General features: G+C 38.4%; 3 protein-coding genes across 6 annotated transcripts in view; 1 reads left to right on the top strand and 2 right to left on the bottom strand.

Annotated features, from left to right (window-relative positions):
- The window catches only part of LOC116847766, a 30,587-nt gene extending 14,252 nt beyond the window's left edge, over window positions 1-16,335 (bottom strand). For 2 of the 3 annotated variants that reach the window (XM_032823116.1, XM_032823133.1), the window contains exons 1-7: window positions 16,002-16,335; window positions 15,128-15,853; window positions 13,950-14,522; window positions 11,593-11,703; window positions 11,035-11,126; window positions 10,763-10,849; window positions 10,253-10,356 (exon numbers count right to left, since the gene is read on the bottom strand). In XM_032823116.1, the coding sequence (XP_032679007.1) occupies window positions 10,253-10,356; window positions 10,763-10,849; window positions 11,035-11,126; window positions 11,593-11,703; window positions 13,950-14,506 (951 nt within the window). In that variant the 5' untranslated portion in view covers window positions 14,507-14,522; window positions 15,128-15,853; window positions 16,002-16,335. Of the gene's footprint in view, window positions 1-10,252; window positions 10,357-10,762; window positions 10,850-11,034; window positions 11,127-11,592; window positions 11,704-13,949; window positions 14,523-15,127 lie in introns of all 3 variants that reach the window. The other variant, XM_032823125.1, reaches the window with a different exon arrangement.
- Window positions 1,355-9,666, top strand: LOC116847800 (electron transfer flavoprotein beta subunit lysine methyltransferase-like). The gene is made up of 2 exons (XM_032823193.1): window positions 1,355-1,902; window positions 8,732-9,666. Exons 1-2 carry the CDS (start codon window positions 1,392-1,394, stop codon window positions 9,076-9,078), a joined length of 858 nt encoding a protein of 285 aa, XP_032679084.1. The 5' UTR covers window positions 1,355-1,391; the 3' UTR covers window positions 9,079-9,666.
- Window positions 16,336-16,491: 156 nt separating the features above from the next.
- On the bottom strand, window positions 16,492-21,329 carry LOC116847789 (protein-L-isoaspartate O-methyltransferase domain-containing protein 1-like). Of its 2 annotated transcripts, XM_032823170.1 has the most exons (7): window positions 21,251-21,329; window positions 20,311-20,411; window positions 19,447-19,865; window positions 18,428-18,756; window positions 18,227-18,361; window positions 17,878-18,129; window positions 16,492-17,633 (listed from the first exon to the last, which is right to left on the bottom strand). In XM_032823170.1, exons 4-7 carry the CDS (start codon window positions 18,732-18,734, stop codon window positions 16,555-16,557), a joined length of 1,773 nt encoding a protein of 590 aa, XP_032679061.1. In that variant the 5' UTR covers window positions 18,735-18,756; window positions 19,447-19,865; window positions 20,311-20,411; window positions 21,251-21,329; the 3' UTR covers window positions 16,492-16,554. The 2 variants fall into 2 exon arrangements, with proteins under 2 accessions (XP_032679061.1, XP_032679072.1); XM_032823181.1 differs by lacking the exons at window positions 19,447-19,865; window positions 20,311-20,411; window positions 21,251-21,329 and adding an exon at window positions 19,017-19,364.
- Between the last annotated feature and the right edge of the window lie 922 nt (window positions 21,330-22,251).

Genomic DNA, 22,251 nt, shown 5'->3' with positions numbered 1-22,251 from the left:
AACGTTGATCGATGGAACGCTTCTCGGTCAAGAACCTTGCAATCGTTCGCGTCAGTGTTTCAGCGAGTACCGGGGAATACTTTGCAACCGGAACGATTGGGAATCCCAATCTGAAGTAGAGACAACATCGTAGTCTTCGAGGTTTTTTCATAAGGTTAATTCCCCGTAAGAGTCATAAATGCGACTAAAAATACTCCCAAGTACGGAGTACTCCTATATATATATTTTTTTTTTTAAAGAAAGCATCACAAAACGCTAAGTCTGAACTTCGAAGAAAAACGTCAAATCGAAATTTAAGGAAATAGAACGAGCTACACAGTTCTATTTTTTTTCTTTTTTTTTTCAGGTCATGCGGCTTTGCTCTTCAATTTTCGTGTGTTCGCATATTCAGCAAAAAAATATTTGACGAGTTACAAAAATTGCATGGAAAGTACAAAATATTGAGTTGAAAATATGGTTTTTTTAATTGTCGGAAGAAGATATTATCACCAAATCATATTGTACTTCTTCTGAAACTATTAAATATTCAAATAAAATTATAACTGCTGAAATTTGAAACTTTCTTTTTTTTTTAATAATTCTTTGAACAAAATTGTATATCATTGCTTATACACCAAACAATAATTGTTAATTTATGTATATCAATTTTGAGTGAATATTAATCTTTTTCTATGTAATAATTTAGTTTCTCTCTCAGTGTGACTCCTCGAGACTTCATCTGTCATTATCCCAGATCGGCATATAATATTAATATCACATCATTTTTATAATCACGATTACGTGCATACTTTGACGTGCATACTTTGACGTGCATACTTTGACGTGCATATTCGTTTTCCCGTATGACTGCCGTAAGTTGCGAACGCTATCTGCGCAAATGTAAATTTTCTTGAAGGAAAAACTGCAATGTCGACACCACAAGCGTAGAACCGACTCTGTCGGTAGTAGAATGTTGATAGCAAGTTAATTTTACATTCAACATTAATGTGGTAAATTTTGTTTTAAATTTCGCTGCACTTGTCAAATGTTCGCGACTAATTAGACTCGAGGATGCCTTTGGCATCAACATCAAGCAAAATATTTTTTTTCTCAAATCGGACGCGCGATTTGATCAATCGGCGATCTTATCTTACGTAAAGCAAGACAAGAATTTATCATTATAGTCCACGTACCGGGATTGATACTCTTCTCAGAAGATAATCACTTATCATGACTTTTTATCAAAAAACGGAAGTAGTCAGTGTGAGATTATAGCTTTTGTTTTACGACAGGCACTTGTCAAACAAACAATTAATTTAATTCCGTGAATTATATTTATTTTAGGACTTCTCGAAAGCGCCGTGTGTTAAATAGACGAGCCATATTTAGCTTTTGTTTCCAAGCCGTCAGTGATGATTGCGAGGAGTGTTATGTGTTTGAAGGAACGTCTCGTCACGAGAACATTCTCGCGGGACATAAAAGAGATCTGGGATCATGTTCTACGGAACAGCCGTGGGGTATCGCTTAAAGGATTCACGGAGAAGCGACAGGACGTGGTGAGGACGATCTTGGAAAACACCGAGGTCACTCGAGACCACATGACTCCGGAGCTGAAGTTACTGCTGCTCACGGAGAATTGTCCTCTGTATCGTGAGCCCTTCATTGACAAGGATGGCGATAGGAGACTCGACTCTTTGACGAGAACCGTATTTCACGATCCATTCTGGTCCATATACTGGCCCGGCGGACAGGCGCTCACGAGATTCATCCTCGACGAGAGGGAGCGAATTTTCGGACGTAAGTTGCCGGGTGCGAAAAAGGGTCCTCTAAGGATACTGGATCTGGGTGCGGGATGCGGCGCCACGGCGATAGCCGCGAAATCGATCGGGCCGTGGCAAGTGGTCGCGAATGATATCAGTGAAGGTCAGTATATCTGGTGTGATCATTAATTTAAGTGGGAACGGTCAGTCGTGGCGGATCCGCTCGATTCGAATCGGAACGAGTTCGTTTGAAACGAATTATAATGTTCGGTGGAAAGCGCATTATTAACACGCACGCGACGGGTCGCGGAAAATTGCGGAAATGGTTTTTCTCGTCGAGGAAAAAATTCTCAAGCGCGGCTGCCCATTTTTATTAATAGGATTTCCAGAGCTTTTCTTATCTGTCGTGGCCCGATAATAATTATTATCGCGCTTTACTTTCGTTCGGGGAAAATTCGCTCCGCAGAGGATGCGTATAAAATAAAATACTACGAGCCCGGGAGTCCCCGTACATATAAATACGACATATTATACACCACGCCACCACAATCGCGGTGTCCTTGCGTGATAACGTAACTGATAACGCGGTTACCCAGGTTACACGTAATAAAGAGAGTCCCATGGGTGAGCGTGAAAAATGCCGCGAAAAATAATGTCATAAAAAAAATGCGCGACGAACGTTTGCTTTATTGATATTTGATGTGGGCAATCAGCGTGTTGCAATCGTCGCGACATCGCGGCAACTGTGACATCGCAATATTTTCGAGTGATGTAACCGATAGCGACTGTTTCTCGATGACTTGATGTTATCTAGTCAATAAACAGTTATCGCATCTAACAACGTTTGCAACAAGTATCATATTCGTTACTAGGAAATACATGTCGCGACGTCCACGCCATCGATTCGATCGATTCGGCAGTCTATCGCGCGGAACTGCGCCGAAAAACGACTCACGACGGCTCGTAAATCTCCGGGGATAAATGCGCGTTGATATCACAGACATATATGCAACGGTATTGCGCTTGTTTTGCAATTTCCTCGAACTGATGAAAAATATGCGAGAACGAAGGAAAGAGAAAGAAACCGAGAGAGAGAGAGAGAGAGAGAGAGAGAGAGAGAGAGAGAGAGAGAGAGAGAGAGAGAGAGAGAGAGAGAGAGAGAGAGAGAGAGAGAGAGAGAGAGAGAGAGAGAGAGAGAGAGAGAGAGAGAGAGAGAGAGAGAGAGAGAGAGAGAGAGAGAGAGAGAGAGAGAGAGAGAGAGAGAGAGAGAGAATTTTTGCTTTGTGTAGAGTTTGTCCAAACAGAAAGGAAGAAGATGAGTATGGGAACGCGGGGAATTACTCGAATGTATGGCTGGCAATCGAGCTACACGACTAAGAGAGAAAGAAAAGATGAGTCAGTAGCGTAGCTAGAATTTCAAGAAGCATTCTGTACTTGCTATACGTTTTAGAAAAGAACAACACACATTTCCCGAGCTCTGTGACAAATCGATTTCACATGGCAGTTTTTGACATGACAATCTTTGAAGGTCCCAAACTAATGAAAGTAGATATTCAATAAACACAATAGACAAGAAAAAGAAAAAATGAAATTACTGTCACTGCTTTGGAATTTTACAAAATTTAAGCCTATGTAACTTTATTTGAAAAGAAGATTTATTTGAAAACTTTATTTGAAAAGAAGATTTATTTGAAACTTTATTTGAAAAGATGACCACAGAACAATAACGTTCAGCAAAAGAAAGCTGTCTTGCAACTGTTGTAAAATGTGTGAATTTGATTGCTATATGCTGAAATAAGTCTGTGTTAATAGAGCTGAGACTCGTTACTTGAGACTTATCTCGACGAAACACTCAAATCTGAATTTAAAGATAGATCTGAGTTTTTCAGTTGAAACATATGATATGACATTATATTCGCAATTGCGCAATTCCATTGAAAAATTCACATCTAACTTTAAACTTAAATATGAATATCTCACTTGAAGCAACTTTCAAATAACGACTGTTACCACGGACTTTAAATTCAGTCAAGATGAAAAGCATTCACAGCTGTTTTGCAACAATTTGCTCACAAATTTACAACATTACAAAGCAATAGATTTTCTTGCTGAATGCAGTCTTTTGCTCTTTTATGTTCGTGATAGCTCAAAACAAATCTTTATTTTGTTTTATGAGCAGGAGTTCTGTTTCTTCTCTAGGAGAAAATATTTTTCCTACTATAATAATTATATAAAAGGTTTCGACCTAAAGTTTTATTAAAAAGTTATTCCTATCATAAAACCATCAAACATGCTGAACGATTGTTCACAATAGAAATACCTACATTGCAATGAATAAGTGTAGTTTCACTTTTTGCTTTCGTCCCTTTTCCTATTAACTAGAAAGCCTTCGATGCCAGGTATTCCCTCGGAGTCCAGTCCCGAGTTACCTGGATGGGTCGGTGGCCCGAGGAAATACCAAGCTGCCAGTATTGACGTCACATGTGGCTTACACACCCATACGTACACGCGTACGCTCACTTGTGTGCGTGTGTACGTGTGAACGTGCGTGACACGACACGGACAGGTGTACGTCGAATTAACACAGCGGTGCCGGTGATAGGCGCGAGTCCAGACGTCAGATAAGACCGGATTCCGATGAGCGTGATTCAGAAAAGAATTCCAAATGCGGCTGGCCGATTCCATTCGCGCATTTCGTTCGCATGGTAATCGTGCTGGCTGTTTGTTGCGCTCCATAACGGGACAGAGAACGCACCGATAATAACTATCAGTGGCTAGCCATATCGCACTAATTGCGTACTATACGTGGAATTGATGTTGCCACGAGGAGAAGGTTTCTATCAATGAACCGATTGCGTCGCGCGAGGACTGCGTCTCTCTTCGACGTCTTCTCGCACTCGTGACAAGCGCGTGTCTGGCTGACCGCGACGTGCTTTCGTCACCGTGAGTTATTGACACACGTCAATAGTGTTCGAGTGTTCGACTTTGCAACTTTGCAACTATTTATTGCGCGTTGAAAAACCGCGAATCCGCGGCGAAACGCAGCGGCGAGTCGTGCATATCGGAACAATCGTCGATAGCGCGTTATCGAATCGCACGTGTGGCGATTTCGTTATCGCCTTTCCTATCGTACAAACGCGACAGTCCGTTCTTGCGATAGAACAAATGGAATAATGTTTAATCAGATGACAATTTGAGACTGTTCACGCGTCCTGGGCGATAATCGGCGAAAAATATCGCTGCGCGGACACGAATCTAATGTTCGAGTCTCGCGGAGTTAGGAATATCTGAATTTATGCCGCGATTATGCATGTTGAAAATCGACGAATTCACGAAAAAAATTGCAAATAAAGGTCTGTGCAAAATTCACAAACATTGCAAAAATTATAATCAATATAAGTAATGTAGAAATGCACCAAAACACAACCGACAAAACGTGTGACAGTGAAAAGTTGCGGATACATAAACAAATAACAGTTGGTGAATTTATAAAAATAAAGATCTATGCCATATTCACAAGCGATTATCAATTATATGCAATGTAGGAAACATGAAGGCGCATCAAAGTGCAGCGAACGAAGCGCATGACAATAGAAAGTTGCGGATTCGCGGTAAAACAAACAACGAAGTGAATTTACAGAAATAAAGGTCTATATAAAATCCACAAAAGATTGCCAATTACGAGCAATGTAGAAAACATAAAGTAGAGCGAATAAGGCGCGCGGCAATATGAATTTCTGAAAAACCTGCGAACATTAAAGTCGTTCTATATTACTACATTAGTAAGTCGATTGCAACTCTTGTTGCGATAGCCAATCAGAAGCACCATTCATAGCAGTCAATAGCACCATTGATGCTTCTGATTGGCTGTCGCAATAAGAATTGTGTCTGCTTGCGATCGGCTTGCAACTAGTGGCTGCGTTCAGCAGAGAAAGCTGCTTTGTAACTGTTATAAAATTCGTGAATCTGATTGGTACATGCTCTTGGATTCAACCAAAATTAAGAGCATACTCCAATCAGATTCACGAATTTTACAACAGTTGCAAAGCAGCTTCCTCTGCTGAACGCAGCCACTATAGAACGACCTTTACGTAATCCTGCAATTATCCCGCATTTATCGCCGGTTCGGCGATTTTTAACGAAAAACTATTTAAAAAATGAGCCCCCGCAGCGAATAAATCTCCAAAGAGATCATTATAGGACGTAGTCTTGGCAAGTTACGTATTACACCTGCCCTCGTAATTTTATTCTGGTTTAAACAGGTCAAGAGGCAATTAAGAGGTAGTACACTTAGGACGGGTTTTCCCGTTTTACGCAGATGCTGGAAGGAAGGGTTGTCCCTCGTGCGTCAGTGAAAGGTCCTCGATTCTCGGTATTACATTCCTCTCGTGTAATAACCGGAGATCGATATTTTCTATACGCTCAGCGAAATCAGCAATTAGTAATGATGATAAATTATAATTTTATATAATGTTTCATATGTTTTGCAGTTTAGTAGTTCGCATTATTTCTCAATTTGGTTGCGTGGGATCGCAAATACTTTTACAAGGTAAAATGTCAATATGTGTGACAAATGTCAATATAGCATGTCGGGAAAACATCAAATATTATATCAAACATAGAAAAATATTCTATAAATAAAACATATTTTGCTGGATACCTATATATAGTGCAGAGAGTTTCGTAGCTTGCACTGTTTTTCAACTTAATCGCATGGAATTACAAATGTTTTTGCAGAGTGAAAGCATAAATTTCAATGCATGAAGAGGCATCAAATATTATATAAAAAACAAGGCATTTTTTTTACAAAAGCCTCTTTTGTTTCGGATACAATATCTAATGTTTCTCAATGCATTTTTATTTCCACTTTGTAAAGATATTTGAGATACTATGCAATCAAATTGAAGAACAGTGTAAACTGCAAAATTGTGTTACATCGATATTTAGCGTCCCCTGAAAAGTAATTTTCCCAATTCTGCAATGTATTTGCGATATTGCGGATATATTCCGTGGGGACTGCTGTTTGTCGCGCGTTGCTGTTGATTAACAAGCCGACATTGAAAACTGGCATAATCTCATCATAGATCACTATAAATATCGTGATTTTCCGGAACGCGGCCAGGAAAAACAGAGACGCAAATATGTTACGTATGCTCGCGCTAACAAAACTTTCCGCCTCGCGTTTGTTAACATACGGAGAAATCGACAAGATGAAAAGCTTTGCTGTTCCTTTCGGGGCTTTCCGGCGTGCTGGTATCACGGACGAATTCGGAAATTCGCGGAACAAGATTATCATTCGTTTCGCTTGCGCTCAGCATCTCGTATTAATCTGGCACGCTTCTTTCGGCGCGAATCGATATAAGTCAAGGACGTTATATTTAAGCGCGAGAACACGTGCGTTGCCCGTCCCAAGGTTCACGGAGCGAAGTCATTTACCGTGCGCAACAAAAACTCAGTGATATAACGTGTGGCGGATGTGAGATCCAACTACGCTATCGCTTGATTATCTTCGCTCGCGGACATTGCCATTCAATAGCGAGGGCGAAGATTACTCGATCGCCACGCTGTTCACGCGCCAGATACGAGAGTCGTTTATCGCGTCGGCCTCAATTGACCTTATGGAATAATATTATCTTATCGACCTGCATTTTCATTCGTACTGTTAATTGCCTGAAACGGATATTTAGTGCCGTTTAGCAACGAAAAATTGCGGAATTAAAAGTTGCAGTCTGTTACTTTCGGAGTAGTGCATAATTATCGCAGAAACGATTAAATGTTGTTTGAAAAAGAATGCACGGAGAAAAATAATTTGCTGGTCCATCAAATTTTTTGCTGGATATAATTTTCTAAATCTACAAATTATTTTGCTATAAGAACCATGGTAGATTTAAGCAGTTGCAGTTTTGCTCCGATAGCAAATAAATTTAAGGATACATTATTTTGCAATCAATAGCAAATTAACGTGATTCTTAGGACAAATATACTCAACAAATTGTTTCTATCCTGGCAACGAAACTATTTCTGCTCTAATAATGAATAATTTGTAAAATTAGTTACGTCAACTAAATTTTTTTTATGTCACTACGAATATGCAGTAGCAACGACGATTTTACTAAAAGAGCAAAATTATTTTTCTCCATATGCCTGTGACTGAGTTGAAATTGAAAAACATTAACTCTTCCTCAGTAAAGAAAAAGGATACCGATAATATTTTAAATATAAATGCTTGAAAAGTAAAAATAGAAAATAAAATGCCATTCCCTTGATTAACAACTGCATGTGCACGTCAAAGAGAATCTCTGACGTTCGCTTGCTAATAACTAAGGAATGACAGTTGGTTTTCGTCTTTGGAAAAATTTCAATCTGAAGCTCATTTAGCAAGACATTTAACATTTAACAATGAAAATTGCCAAGTTGTGACGAAGAATGACTGGCTTCTTCGACGAACGAATCGCTAATATATCGGTCGGTGTCTAACATTACAACGAAACAATGGAGCTAATTCAGCGGAACATATGCAGGAACGTGAGAGACAAATATTCACGATTACGATATTAATAGAGTGTGTATGAGTCAGGATTAGAGAGTTTCTGATATGCGCGCACATACTGATGTCGCACACAGCACGGTCAGTTACCTGAGTAGGAAAATGCTTCTCGATCAGAATGCAAAATGAGAGACAAGAAAACATTTTTTTTTAAATAATATGCGTTTAAAACAATTAGATCACACCAACGGGGTACTGTTCGTTCAATTTTTAAGGTACTTTAAGTTTTTCAATATTCTGTTAAACATTGGAATATTTAGAAGATATCGAAATTGAATTGTTGCAGAAGTAATTGTATATGTTTAGTAGAATCAAAAAGTCTTCTTATTTAAACATTATTAGTTAATTCTATACATTAATAATATCAGCGATTAAAGATTACGTGTGCGTGATGATCGTTAGTAAAAGATTAGTAAAATATACTCTTCAGGTTTTCTTTTTTCAGTCGCCTGCGTAGCTATTGCGATGAACGCCATGCTAAATGACGTGGACATCGAGGTGACGTGGCAGAACCTACTGGAAAAAACACCGGAAGATCTGTACGACGTGATCTTTGTCGGCGATCTGCTGTACGACGAGGAAATAGCGAACATCCTAATTACGTGGCTGGAAAACGCACACGTACGAGGTGCGCGAATTTACGTGGGGGATCCAGGAAGACATGGCTTAACCGCGGATCTAAAGAGCCGATTGAGATTGCTGCGACGATATTTCCTACCCGAGAGCGTTAAGAGAGAGAATCACGGTTACGACACAGCCACCGTATGGGAATTTGCGACCGGAACAAAGTAGCTATATTTGCATGCAGCTATATTTAGCGACGAAAATTGCGTTTTATACAAACTACCGCCACCAACATCGCCCCGAATGAAGAAACTCAAACGTCACTGAAAGCAAATGGCATTGCAAAACTTAGGCCCATATTAATAGTCGTTACTTGAAACTTTTCTCAAAAGTGAGATATTCAGATTTGAGTTCAGAGTCAGGTGAAAATTTTCCAGTTGAACCGCTATTATAGATGTAATATCACATATGTTATATTATTCAATTGGAAAATTTGAATGTAAATCTGAGTAAAAATTTGAGTATCTCGCAAGAGACAAGTTTCAAATGACAACTAATAATGCGGCTTTTAGAGTATCGCAATTTCTTGCGAAACTTCAGTAAGATGGATTTATCTTAATGTTATTAATCAAACGAAAACGTCTCGAGAAAGATAAAGAAACGTGTTCACCTTCGTCACGTGTATTCGTTCGCGTTAGAAAATGCATTAAAAATGCATAAAAAATGCAAGATGCATTCAGAATATGTACTTTATTCTGCCGCACCTAAAATATTTTTTATCGTCATAAAATAAATAATATATTCGATATGTTTAAATCGAAGGAGTTTAAGTAACTCGATCGATTGCTCATAGGATCCATTATTATGGGTTGCATAATGTTCGTAAACAACGGCATATCTGTCCAAGCAGCAACGCACGCTCATCAGTATATTGACGTAATCGCATGGGAATCGTTACGACAATTGTAATTGATCGTATGGCTGTGTGCGAGCACAACAACGGCGGCTCGAAGCTAACCAAATGCTGGCTACAATTACACGTATGACGCGCGTGATTACGTTGAATCGCATCATTTTGCGCGGGAAAATATCTTAACGACACTGTTCCCGGTAAAATACATTCGAGATGCATTTACGTGTACGTGCGTGGTGCGTGTTACTTTAATAGTAGAGACTTTAATATTCGTTACATAAACACGCAGTTGCATATTTGGTCTCGTGTAAAAATGCAGCTACGCTGAAGCGCCGTGCACTTATCGCAAGTATTTACCGAACGCCCGTCCTCCCCTTGCACGAACTGTGCGTCATTCTGATAAACGATTGCTGTTAGACGCAATTCGTGTTTTCTGATTACAACGTTCGCATACATTGCCTCAGGCAGATTTTCAAGTCGTCCACTTACCTGTTTGCTGACGAACGATTCCAGGCTGCCTTGCTGCGATATCAGACCTGTGCGAAGAGACGTGACGTTCGACAACTTGATCCTGCACTCGTATCGTGATCGATCTATAAACAGAAAAATGATTCATTAAACAACAAAGCAAGACTGAAATACGCATTTAGAATAACAGTATTTTAACTGGGCCACAATAGGAATCCAGTTTAATATGTAGTAGACAATTGACTCTTATTGGCTCAGTTTAAATATTGTTACTTTGATCTATGCATTATGCAGCGTATCTCAACACTGCACAACATCTGCATATTTTCTTTCATTAGCAAATTCTTTGATGGAAATCAAGGAATATATTCTTGCTTAACTAAAACGTTGGATCACAGATGATTTTCAATTAAACAAAATGACAAATATAGGAAATATATATTTTTTTTTTATTTACTGAAGAAAAGATAATTTACTACCTAGCATGTCGCAATGAATTATTAAATGTACGAGACATCTGTCGAGACTTACTGTTATATATCTTCGTGCCGTCTTTGCAGGTGCACGGCTGCTGCTCGTCGAAGGGACACTGCAGTATGCAGTTCTCCGAAGCGCATTCTGCGAACACGCGCAATTAATCGTCGTTAAGTCTGTGACCTCGTACAATTCCAAAGAATTTCGTGCATCAACAAATGCGCACTTTAGTCAGCCGTATCACAAAGATAAGCAAGAGTAAAGGAATGTGGTACACAACGAGCGCTACTAAAATAAAACGAAATCGTTTAATCGAGATGAAACGTTACCGGTGTCCAAAGTATCCAGAAGACGAGTTTCGCAGCTAGGACCGACGTAGCCATCCAAGCAATCGCAGTGCATTGCCTCCGCTCCGATTTGTCTGAAACCAACAGAACAGCTGTCTATTAATTCCGTAAGTCACTTTTATCATCGACGAATATCTGGCAAATTAAAATTTGATTAAGATCTACGTAAGAAAGAATTTGAACAAACTCAATAATTTATATATTATATATATACTATATATATACTATATATATACTATATATATACTATATATATATATATATATATATATATATATATATATATGTATATATATATATGTATATATAATATGTACTGCTCCAATTATTGCGTCAATACAATGTACAATGAATGTAAAAATAACGATACACTTTATTGGGTGGAAAAAATAATTAAAAGTTATCATCTATGCATTAATATTGCAAAAATATACAAAAATATTCAAGATCTATTTCGTACAAACAGATAATACGTGTATGTTTTACAACTCCTTGCAACAATTGATGTTATTCATTCTACTGATATGTGTTATCTCGTACCTGCACATAGCTCCGTTTTGGCAAACAGGTTTGTGTTGATCGTTGAAACACAACGGACCCTCGTTGCAGCTTTTCCCGCTAAAACCGTCGAAACAGTCGCACCAGAAAAATCTGCGAGAAGAGAACCGTAAGGATTATGGATACTTCCCGATCCCAGGCTTAGCTGACAAATTGAAGGGAGCAAAAGATCATTAATGATTCATGAACAGCGAAACCCGTATTCCCGCGATAGAACTTCGTAGGCGTTCTATTTCTTAACATGTTTATTGCCTACAGCATAAGTTTCTGAGAGCTTTCGCGAATTGAGGGTAAACAACGAGTTTACAAGGTTATACCGCGTCTATTGGACAATCCAAACACAGACGCTTCTTTATACATCAGTGGGGACAAGGCAAATTTGCATTAAATGGAAATCGATTTAATTCGTTTGGGTTTCTGGCAACTCCGTTCGTTTAAATAAAACCTCGCTCCCGGGTAGAAATGCGAACAAAATGATATTACGTTCGGTGTTTATGGTGCGGAACTGCTCGCTACGATTTTTGCGCAACGACCGCGAGAACAACCGCGAGAACTTTAATCATTAAGCTCGGCGGCTTTTTCTCAGCGTAAGCTCGATTCGTTAACATTTCAAATGTATTCACCTTTACAGCTACGCTTGATCCTTGAATTTTTTAATTAACCGATTTAATTCCCCATTAATGCTAACTTTGCAAGCTGCTGAAGCTTGTAAAGAGTTTCTTTTTAACTTTGCCAACGAAAATGCATCGCAAACTCATTTCACTTTTAACCAATATTATACTTGCAGAGGAATAAACTAGTATCGACTTAACGCTCGCATAGATTTATATTATTCAACGGTAAATAAATGGACGTAATTCGTCAGTAATTATTACTACATATAATTATAATTAATATTACGCATAGTTTTCTACGTTTATTATGTCAAATAAAATATTTCACAAAGTATCTATCCGTTTGTGTATCATTCATCAAAAAGAACATTAAAAAATTTTCTTCGTAGATAGAAATAGATAATTTATACTTATTTTCTAATTGATTATAGAAATAAATCTTTTCGATATATTCGTTCTTATATTGAAAATTAAGACAAACTGCAACTCCCAGAAATCTAAACGGATTAAATCGATTTCTATTTAATGCAAATTTGCCTTGTCCCCATTAATGTGTAAAAAAGTGTCTGTGTTTGGGTTGTTCAATAGGCAGTGTAGTCTTATAAACTCGCTGTTTACATCCCACTGTCTCAATTCGCGAAAGCTCTCAGAAACATTAAAAAATTTGCTTCGTAGTTAGAGATAAAACTTATTTTCTAATTAATTATAGAAATTAACCTTTTCAATATATTCGTTCTTATATTAACATTTAGGACAAACCACAGCTGGCAGTAGTATAAGCAATTATTTCCTGATTGTTGTTTCTTTTATAAGAAGTCATCATTTTTTTCTCCGTTATACTACTAATTATAGACCATCATATCCCTGCTTAAAAACGCAATATGTAATAAAATTACATAAAATTAAGCAATATATGTAATAACGTTGCATAAAATTCAATATGGCATATCTGTCTGCAATATGGCATTAATAATTCAATATGGCACATCATATATGCAATAAAGTTACATAACATTCAATAGAATTCAATCGTACGTTTTTAGTTCATAAATATCAGATTTGTTATCTGATATGTTAGAAAAATTTCCTACGTAAATTTACCGTTGGCTATCATTTCAATTTCAAACGTATACGCGTTCAGATGGATATTTAATCGTTTCGAAACGATTAATCGTAAAATATAATTAAAAACGAGTGATTAAAAACGAAATAAATTTATAATTCAAATTACGAGAAATTATATATGTTTGAATAAATATTTAATCATTCAATAAGCTTAAACGTGTAATATTTTATTTTTGTTTATCTGAGTGTAAACACAATAACAGATCTAATATATATATATATATATATATATATATATATATATATATATATGTATATAAGTAAATAAATAAATAAATAAATACATATATGCACATACATATATATAAGTAAATAAGTAAATAAATAAATAAATAAATAAATATATATATATACACACACACACACACACACATATATATATATTTATTTATTTATTTATTTACTTATATATATATATATATTTATTTATTTATTTATGAGTAAAAAAGACGATTTAGTTATATTGATATTTTATATGTAACTCCATTGCACATTTTTTAAACAGAGATATCAGAGATCAGCCATGGAGACACTCGTATGCGGACACATCGCAAGATTATATAGCGATACGCAGCCTACAAGAGGATTAAGGAGACTCACGTGTAATCCACGGAGACGAGACAGTTTCCCGCGAAGGAGCAGTCGCGCATAGTACAAGATTCGGGATTCGGATGCTCCTCGGTCATCTCGTATGTCACGTTGAAGCCGTACACGTCGAGGAGATCGTTCAACACGCGAACATGATTGCCCTCGAAGCGGTCGAGCTCGAATTCGACCACCAGGAATGGCCTGAAGGTCCTCAGACGACGATACTCGAAGACGTTGCCCTCGGTCACCTCTTTCACCAAAGCCGCGCCGAAATTCATGGTCTCGGACTCGTAGTACGCGTATTCGGTGAAGCGTAACCCCTTATAGACGTAGAGCTGCGTCAGGTAGACAACGATGGAACTGTTGGTCGAAGGAATGTCAGATACGTCGATCACCCAGCGACACTTGATCGGCAGCGAAAAGGGCCCGGGGAAATTCGGCGTGTGTATGACGCCTCGCGGACCCGCCAGGTGACCACCGCAGTACGAGTCGAAGGTTGTGGTGACACGCGGCAAGCGGGCACAGGTAAGATATAGAAGCAGGAAGACGCCGGCTACGGTCAACCTCATCTTCGTTCGACGAGTTCTATGAAGAAAATTATCGTGCGCGATGCGGTGATGATAAAAGCGTGCAATAGTATCATGTTCCGCGGAGAGAGGTGATTGAATTCGGTAATTATCATAAGTGAAATGTACATTGTAAAGATTTCGAAGACCATATCGTAAAGGAGATCGGGATTTCTCGTATTTTAGGTTTACGACGTAACTGCCTTTCGACGAGCGCGGTAGTAACCTTCGAGACCCTCGGGGTAGTTTGGATTTACGACATCGTTCCTCAATAAACACAGGGATGAATAGCGAGCGCGATATGGCCAAGATTTCTCCTTAGGAGCGCAAAATAATAAGAGAAATCGCCCATCTGTCGAGGGCGCGTTTGAAAAATCATTTCATCTCTCGACCTCGAGCCCGTATTTTTTTATTTTTTAACAAGCTTTCATACAATATTCGTGCAAAATCTCGAGAAAGAATCTTCCGTGTAAGTAAAATTCAGCGAATTAGAAATCTTCTGAACGTCGTAAATCAATAAGAAACATTGAAAACGTTTGTCTTTCGATATGATAAATCTCTCGTGACGGATCAGAATCTGTCGGCGCGTAAACAAGCCGCGTTAACGCACAACATCCACCTCACCTTACTCGTGGACTCAACGCGTTATCACGAGATACTCTGGAGTGTGAACGACCGCGCCGAGCTGTCTTCGTTCTCCTCACCGTCGCCCTTTAATCGGCCATCCTTCTAGTTTCTTTTCACGTCAAAAATGCTTCAACATGACGATGTCGATACTTCGTCGCACACAAGCAGGAGCTGGCAGCGGAGCTTACTTGCAAATTCCACGCAGAACGCGAATTTCCGAGGGTGTCCGATGCACGTCCATCGTACATCGTCGAGAGAGAGATTCGCGATGACTTGCGATGAGATGAAGCAGCTCACAGTTCCGTCAAAGAATAATAATAAACGAGGATAAACGAGTGATCAGGAGACCGACACCTTCTCGATACGACCTCGTCGTCAGCAAGGTATTGTGTATATGTACCGACACTGACCGTCCTTCGCTTATCACGACGGATACACAGAGCCGCGCGATCTGTCGAATCGCTGGGCGTCAGCCTCCTCCGCGCACCACCAATCTGTCCGCGCGCACCCTCAGTGCACCCCACGCAGACCAACTCGTGCTCCGTGTACGAACGTTCCAACGTGGGAGTGTGGTGCTATCAACAGAAGGTACCCAGCATCCCTCGTTGGAATTGTAAATATTCCGCACGTATTTGGATTATTAGTCCAAAAGTTTCTCACATCTTTTCTTTGCCGTCTAGATCTAACTCGATGCGCTTGAAATTGACATTTTCGTCGCGATCTCTGCAAACATGCGCGTATCTTCGATTTACCTAGTTTCTTTTTCATTTTATATTATCGATAATACGTTTTAAAAGTTTAGAAGAGAGACAAGACAATTGGTGTTCTAATAATATTGGAAAAGGAAATGAGATTGACTTAGAAATAATACCTTGGAGATTTGTCCGGATCCAGAAACTTAGATAGCCTTGGGATTAACAGACATGCAGTGTAGTAATCCATACAAAAGTCAGGGAAATCTAAGTCTCAGAAATTTAAAGCTGTAGATTATAAGTACATCATGCAGGATTTGCGGAAATGGTTTCTCAGGAAAGGTGGAGCATCCGTTTCGCGCAGCCAGATGTTAACATTATTCATGTTGCTACATCGTGATCTATGTAGTCTACATTGAGTGACAGTAACAGATACGAGAACTACTCCAACTAGAGAACTGAAAAAGAAGTTGCAATTTAGTGATTCATCGATATCCGCCAACAAGATTGGATGTATTAGTGGCGATCGAATACTGTTTCAAGATTCAAGACAACTCGAGATAAGAGCTCGTTTTGAAAACATCGGCACTTGGCAAACGAAACAGTACTCTTTCGCGTGGATTATATAATAATCTCGTACGAGAAATGATCGAGAGAAGAAACGGTGAGTTGTCCTGCGTAATAAAAAGTTATATATTTGTTTAAATAAGAGAATAAGATATTTTGCTTATTTTAGAATTTTCGATTGTAATTTATATACAGTTTCACGGAGAAAGGCAACGGTAACTGTTGTATCTTCTCTCTCATAAAACCGGCGAACGCGTTGTTATCTACATAATGGCCAATAACTTTTTTGTCACTGGAGGTAGAGTCTTTCGATAGGGAACCGTACACATTTTTACACGACCTATTGATCGATATAGGAGGCAAATCTATATCCATTGTGTCAGTAGCGTCTGAATCCTCGTGATTAGCGTTTGTACTGAAGGACTGGCTGGAGGACTGACTGAAAGATTGGCTGGATGATTGACTGGAGGGTTGACTGCCTTCCTCGTTGCTGAGATTCGCATCTTCCACTATGCCACTGTCCGTTTTCTTGCGTTTCAAGATTTTGTTGCCTTGCAGGAAAGGACTCTCTTGATCGGTGTCACTCTCACTTTCGCTCATGTTGGAATACGTCGCAGCGGTCGACGATATCTCTCTATCGTTCCGCGTCTCACTGCTGTTATCAGATGTATCGGCGAACTCGGTGGAACTGTGACCCGTCGTGCCATTATTTGTGCTTAAAGAGGAATTCATCTTGGCGGATTTTCGTCTCTGTTCGTGTTGATCGTCGTCAGCGCTTGTGCTGCTCGCAATCTCTCGAGCATCTTCTCGATTATTCTCGCGACTATTCTCCGGAGTAGCTTCTCTAACATTTTGAGCATCTTCGTTGACTGTCCTCGCATCCTCTCGCTGATTTTCTCGCTGATCTTCAGTCAAATTCGGTTGTATGACAGCGCGCACCAATTGTAGAGTCGTGGTGATAGCCTCGCCTGTATCGGCATCTACATTCAGCAGGAAGCGCGTTCGACGTTCAGACAACGCGCTAGGATAATCCTGGTCCTCGTCGTCCAGGACTTCATCGGTTTCTTCGAAGATAGGTATGACGAAACGTCTGAGGGTGTGCTGTTGAGGACTTGGCTTTCGTTGACCCGGTATTATAGGCTTCTTGGTCTCGAGATCGGGATGCTCTTTCCAAATATTTTCACGCAGACGACGTCGAATTTTACCGCGGCAGAGTTCTTGCAGGGACAAGGGGTCGCACTCCGCTGCAACATGAAATTTAATAAAACTTGTTAGAAATTTCGTGAGCATGTAAAGTATAAATTTAGAACTGTATCACGAACATGATATATTTTGCAATGAAAACTAAAAATATAACTATTTTTTTTCTAAGTCACAGAAGGTCCATGTTAGTGGATCGACCAACGACGAAAGGAAGACATTAAAGGTTGAGAATGTATCTAAAATTGAAGACAGAGAAGACAGGTAAATTACATTCGAGTTACTTACGTAGGTGAAGTAAATTATGTTCCGATGCCGAAGGTACAATTAGATTAGCGAACGACACGGGAAGTAATGTGTAATGCATCCAAGTATTCTCGTTCACTCTTTCTGCACGGATCAAATTATCTCTGTATGGCATTACTAGTACACCACCTACACGAACAAATTGCTTGATAAACAACTCATGACTTTCAGGGCATGCTGCTCCACAATATACCCGATCATATTGTCTGCCAGGTATGATACTGAGACAGTTTCCTGTTGAATATGAAACCATATCATATTAATTCAATACTATGATAATAGCAAAACTTACATTTATTGAAATTTATTGTATTAAAAATTATTCTTTTACCTTGTATGAATAATGGTTCACAAAAATCAAACTCATTTAATGCTAATGATTTTTGTTTGAAATCTTCTAGCCTTTCATATGCATATTTTAGACAATCTTCGTGTAACTCAATACCATGATTTGTACCATGTTGTTCTAAAAAAGATAGAAAAGTGTCACATATATACGATATATGTTTATTAAAATAATAATTTTTCTTACTTAATAACAACCCAGCCATTGTACTGAGGTAGCCAGTTCCAGATCCAAGATTCAGAAAACTCAAACCAGGTTCAAAACTAAGTCCTTCCATTACTTCGCTATATACACATGGAGCTGACAGATGTATATTTCCATGTTTCCAAGCTAAGTCTTTATAAGCACTATCTCTATGAGAGGATAACACATAATCAGCTCTGTCTACAGCTCTAAAAACTTGTTCCACCTTCTTTGTTTTGATATATTTAGATTCCATTAAATTATCCACTAATTCATCATTGTCCTGCCCGCAGCTTACTGCTCCTCCCATGTTTGCAAAAATACTAAATATCCTGTAATATTATTAATACATATATCAATATATGTTAATCAAACTATTATATAAATATACAAATGAAGGAAGATAGTAGAGGAAATTCCAGCCTTTTGAGTTAATATTGTTCTTAAAACGCAGCAAGTATAAGAAGGAGAATGATAAGAAATATATATGTGTAAATACAGTCAGAAAAAGCTATATTTATAAATGTTAATATATCACGTATTCCCAAGGCATTGGTTTTATATAAGATAGTAGTTGTAAAAAATCTTTGACCTGAGAAATAATTAGAGCCAATAGTTAGTCACCCAAACATTCTCTATCTATTTGTGCAATAATAATCGTTATTTCATTAGCTTGTTGCAGCACAGACATTTTTTTAAATACTTATAGAAATACAATATGGAGGCCTCAGATGAAAAGGAGTCTCAGTTTTAAAAATAAAGTCGCGTTAGGTCAAAGTGTAACTACGAGTAATATGGAAGCACAACGGCGAGATTATTAAGCACATCGTTGTTAACTCGTTTCGACGTTTTCGCGATCTTTAATTCGATTATCGGCGATGATAAACCGATGATGCAACGGGTGACATAGCGGCGGCCTCTCTCTCTCTCTTTCTCTCTCTCGTAACATAACACATACACACACAACGGTCAGATACTACCTCCGCGATGACGAAGAAGAGAAATGTATATTTTAAACTTACACGTGAATTTTTGATAATGACAATGCCGTGTCTCGTCGCGTTCTCTCTTTTTCTCTCTCCCCTCTCCCTTTCTTTTTCTCTCTCTTTGGTTAACTCACGTTCGTGACAACTGAACGAAATGCGGATGCAATTCGATTTGAAGCACACAACTCACGAATCTCGACACACGATTCGGAGATGTGTCAGGTGAAAATATAATTTAACAACGACAGCTGATGAAATGAAGTCGACGAGTCTTCGTTAATGCAAGAGACAAGTTTGCTTCTTCGATTTACTCGCGACGACAACGAACGTTGTCGTGTTATGACGTCCACCACGTCGCTACACCACGTACTGCCATAATATACTGAGACGGACTTCGTCGTGACGGCACTCGTGTTTTGATAAGACGAAAGGTACATCAAGTCCATCAGCTGATACTGAAAAATACGCTGTGCGTCGTCACTTAATGCTCCTACGCCACTGCGCGAATGCGCTATTCTCACGGAGATTTATGTATGCGTTTCAATGGTAAAAAATAGCCATTAATATCAGCTGTATTTTTAACAGGATGAATTTATAATAATATCGTAAAATTGCGCCAGTCCGAACGATCAAGTCATCACGAGCAAATGTAGAGATCTTTTTCGTATAGGCAAGGAAATTTGAACTCGTCGAAACTTGTAGAGATTTCGCTTCTTGTTCACAGAACCGCATTGTTCACGAGATTATTATTCTGAACAAAGACCCAGGGAAATCATTAAGCTTACATACATATATATATATATATATATATATATATATATATATATATATATATATATATATGTATATATAAGCTGTGCGATATGCGACACAATGGTCAATTAATTTTCCATTATTTACTATCTTCAATGATTCGTTGATGCGTCTGTTTGTCATATGCAAGAACCTCTATCTTTGGGATGAAATAATCTTTAGCTGTTGCCACTTCTGTTTCCAATTCTCTGAACAGAAAAAACGTATTTAGTAGTTCATTTTGAAGCAAACAAATGTCACCATGATAATCGACTTTGGATAAGATCCATTTAAAGTTACAAATGCTTTTTAGTCCATAAAAAGAGACTATGATTGGTTTACATAGCGTTTCGAAGCATTTGCAACACGTAGTGGAAGCTATCTTTTACTTTCTTTTGAAACCGCTTCACGTCGGTTATAATAATTTTCTCTTTTTAACAACTCCAAAAAAAAGATTCATTTGGAAAAAAGTATTTAACAGGTGTATATATATAACATTTGACTAATACATGCGTAAAGAGTGACGCCAACATGTGCTCCATTTCTGAGCAATGAAAAACGTACTTAAAATAGGTACCAAATTAAAGGCCTTAAGCTGATTATAAAAATATAAGTTTTAAGAACCGCCTAGTGTACCGTTCCAATACTACGGCCCAAATTTTAGGCTACTTTCTTTATGTTTCTTTAGCGAAACTGTACGGATTTTAAAAATTCAATGTACTTAATGCACATTGTTTTCTTTCTTCATCATAACCTAACAAACACAATGTTACATGTAACGTACATATTAGTTGTAACATTGTGTTTGCTGGGAAGTGCATTTGGGGAGTATGTTACCAGGGGCCCTATTCCGTAACCACTTATCGACAATTGTCAGATCGGTAGACGTCGTTGCACAGCTTTTCCATGGTATAAAAAAACTGCGCTACGACGTCTACTGATCCGACAATTGTCGGTAAGTGGTTACGGAATAGAGTCCCTACTGACTTTTGCATATATGGCGCGGGAACGTTTGTCGCGCGACGAAAAATGATACGGTACAACTTACAGCTCTGAAAGGAAAATGACACGTTGATTAACTATCGCGTTGTGTTTGCCGCACGGCAAGCGTTTTTGCGTCTTGTGTGCGAAAAGTCAAAGGACATGATCACAGACTTTTGCATAATGCATACACATAAAGGAATCAACCAATCAGGATTCTTTATTTCTATCTTGGAGAGTAAAATGAAAAAATCTGATTAGTTGATTTCCTTATAGGTTATAGAAAAGTCTATGCTGTCACTCATAAAACGTTATTATATATACATATATCTTGTTATATATACATCCTTATATACTTTGTTATATATATATATATATATATACTTTGTTATATAGATCTAAAATAATAATAAAAATAGAAAGACACAACAGTGTCGATAGCGCACTCCCTCAACGTAGTGTATTCACATTTCGTAGCGCCATCTATCTCATGATTTTATGCTGAAACGTTTTGCTGGGAGCGTCCCGATTGACCACGGTACAATTGGACACAACCAACCAATGCAAAGAATTATCTAGTGAATTACCAGGTCGAACCAATTATTACTATCTGTGTCCAATCGTAGTGTGATCAATCGAGTCCCACCCGTTTTTGTTTGTTAGTCGACCGGATCAGTAAAGCGGGGTCTACAATAGAAGTCGTAGAGTTGTAAATCGTAGAAATAGATCAATCGATTATTCTTCTCATATTCGATCGCGATTGGTTAATTTCTACGACTTACGATTTCTATTGTAGACTCCTCTTAATGCGATTCTGTTAAGGGACGTCTATATTGGAAGTAAATAGCAAGAAGTAGGAAGTAAGAGTAAGAAATTGACCAACCACAGTCGAATGTGAGAAGAATAATCAACTATGATTGGTTAATTTCTTATTCTTACTTCCTACTTCTTACTGCTTACTTCCAATGTAGACGTCCCTTAAGTCTCGATCTACAATAGATATAATAAGCTTTAAGCCGTAAGAAATTGATCAATTACAATAGATTATTTTTCTAAAGTTCGACTATA

Source organism: Odontomachus brunneus, unplaced genomic scaffold (genome assembly GCF_010583005.1).
Source record: "Odontomachus brunneus isolate Ranch 3 - 2012 unplaced genomic scaffold, Obru_v1 Obru_scaffold_005, whole genome shotgun sequence".
NCBI lineage: Eukaryota > Metazoa > Arthropoda > Insecta > Hymenoptera > Formicidae > Odontomachus > Odontomachus brunneus.
Note: the sequence above shows the minus strand (reverse complement) of the source record. Positions and strands in the feature narration are given on the sequence as shown.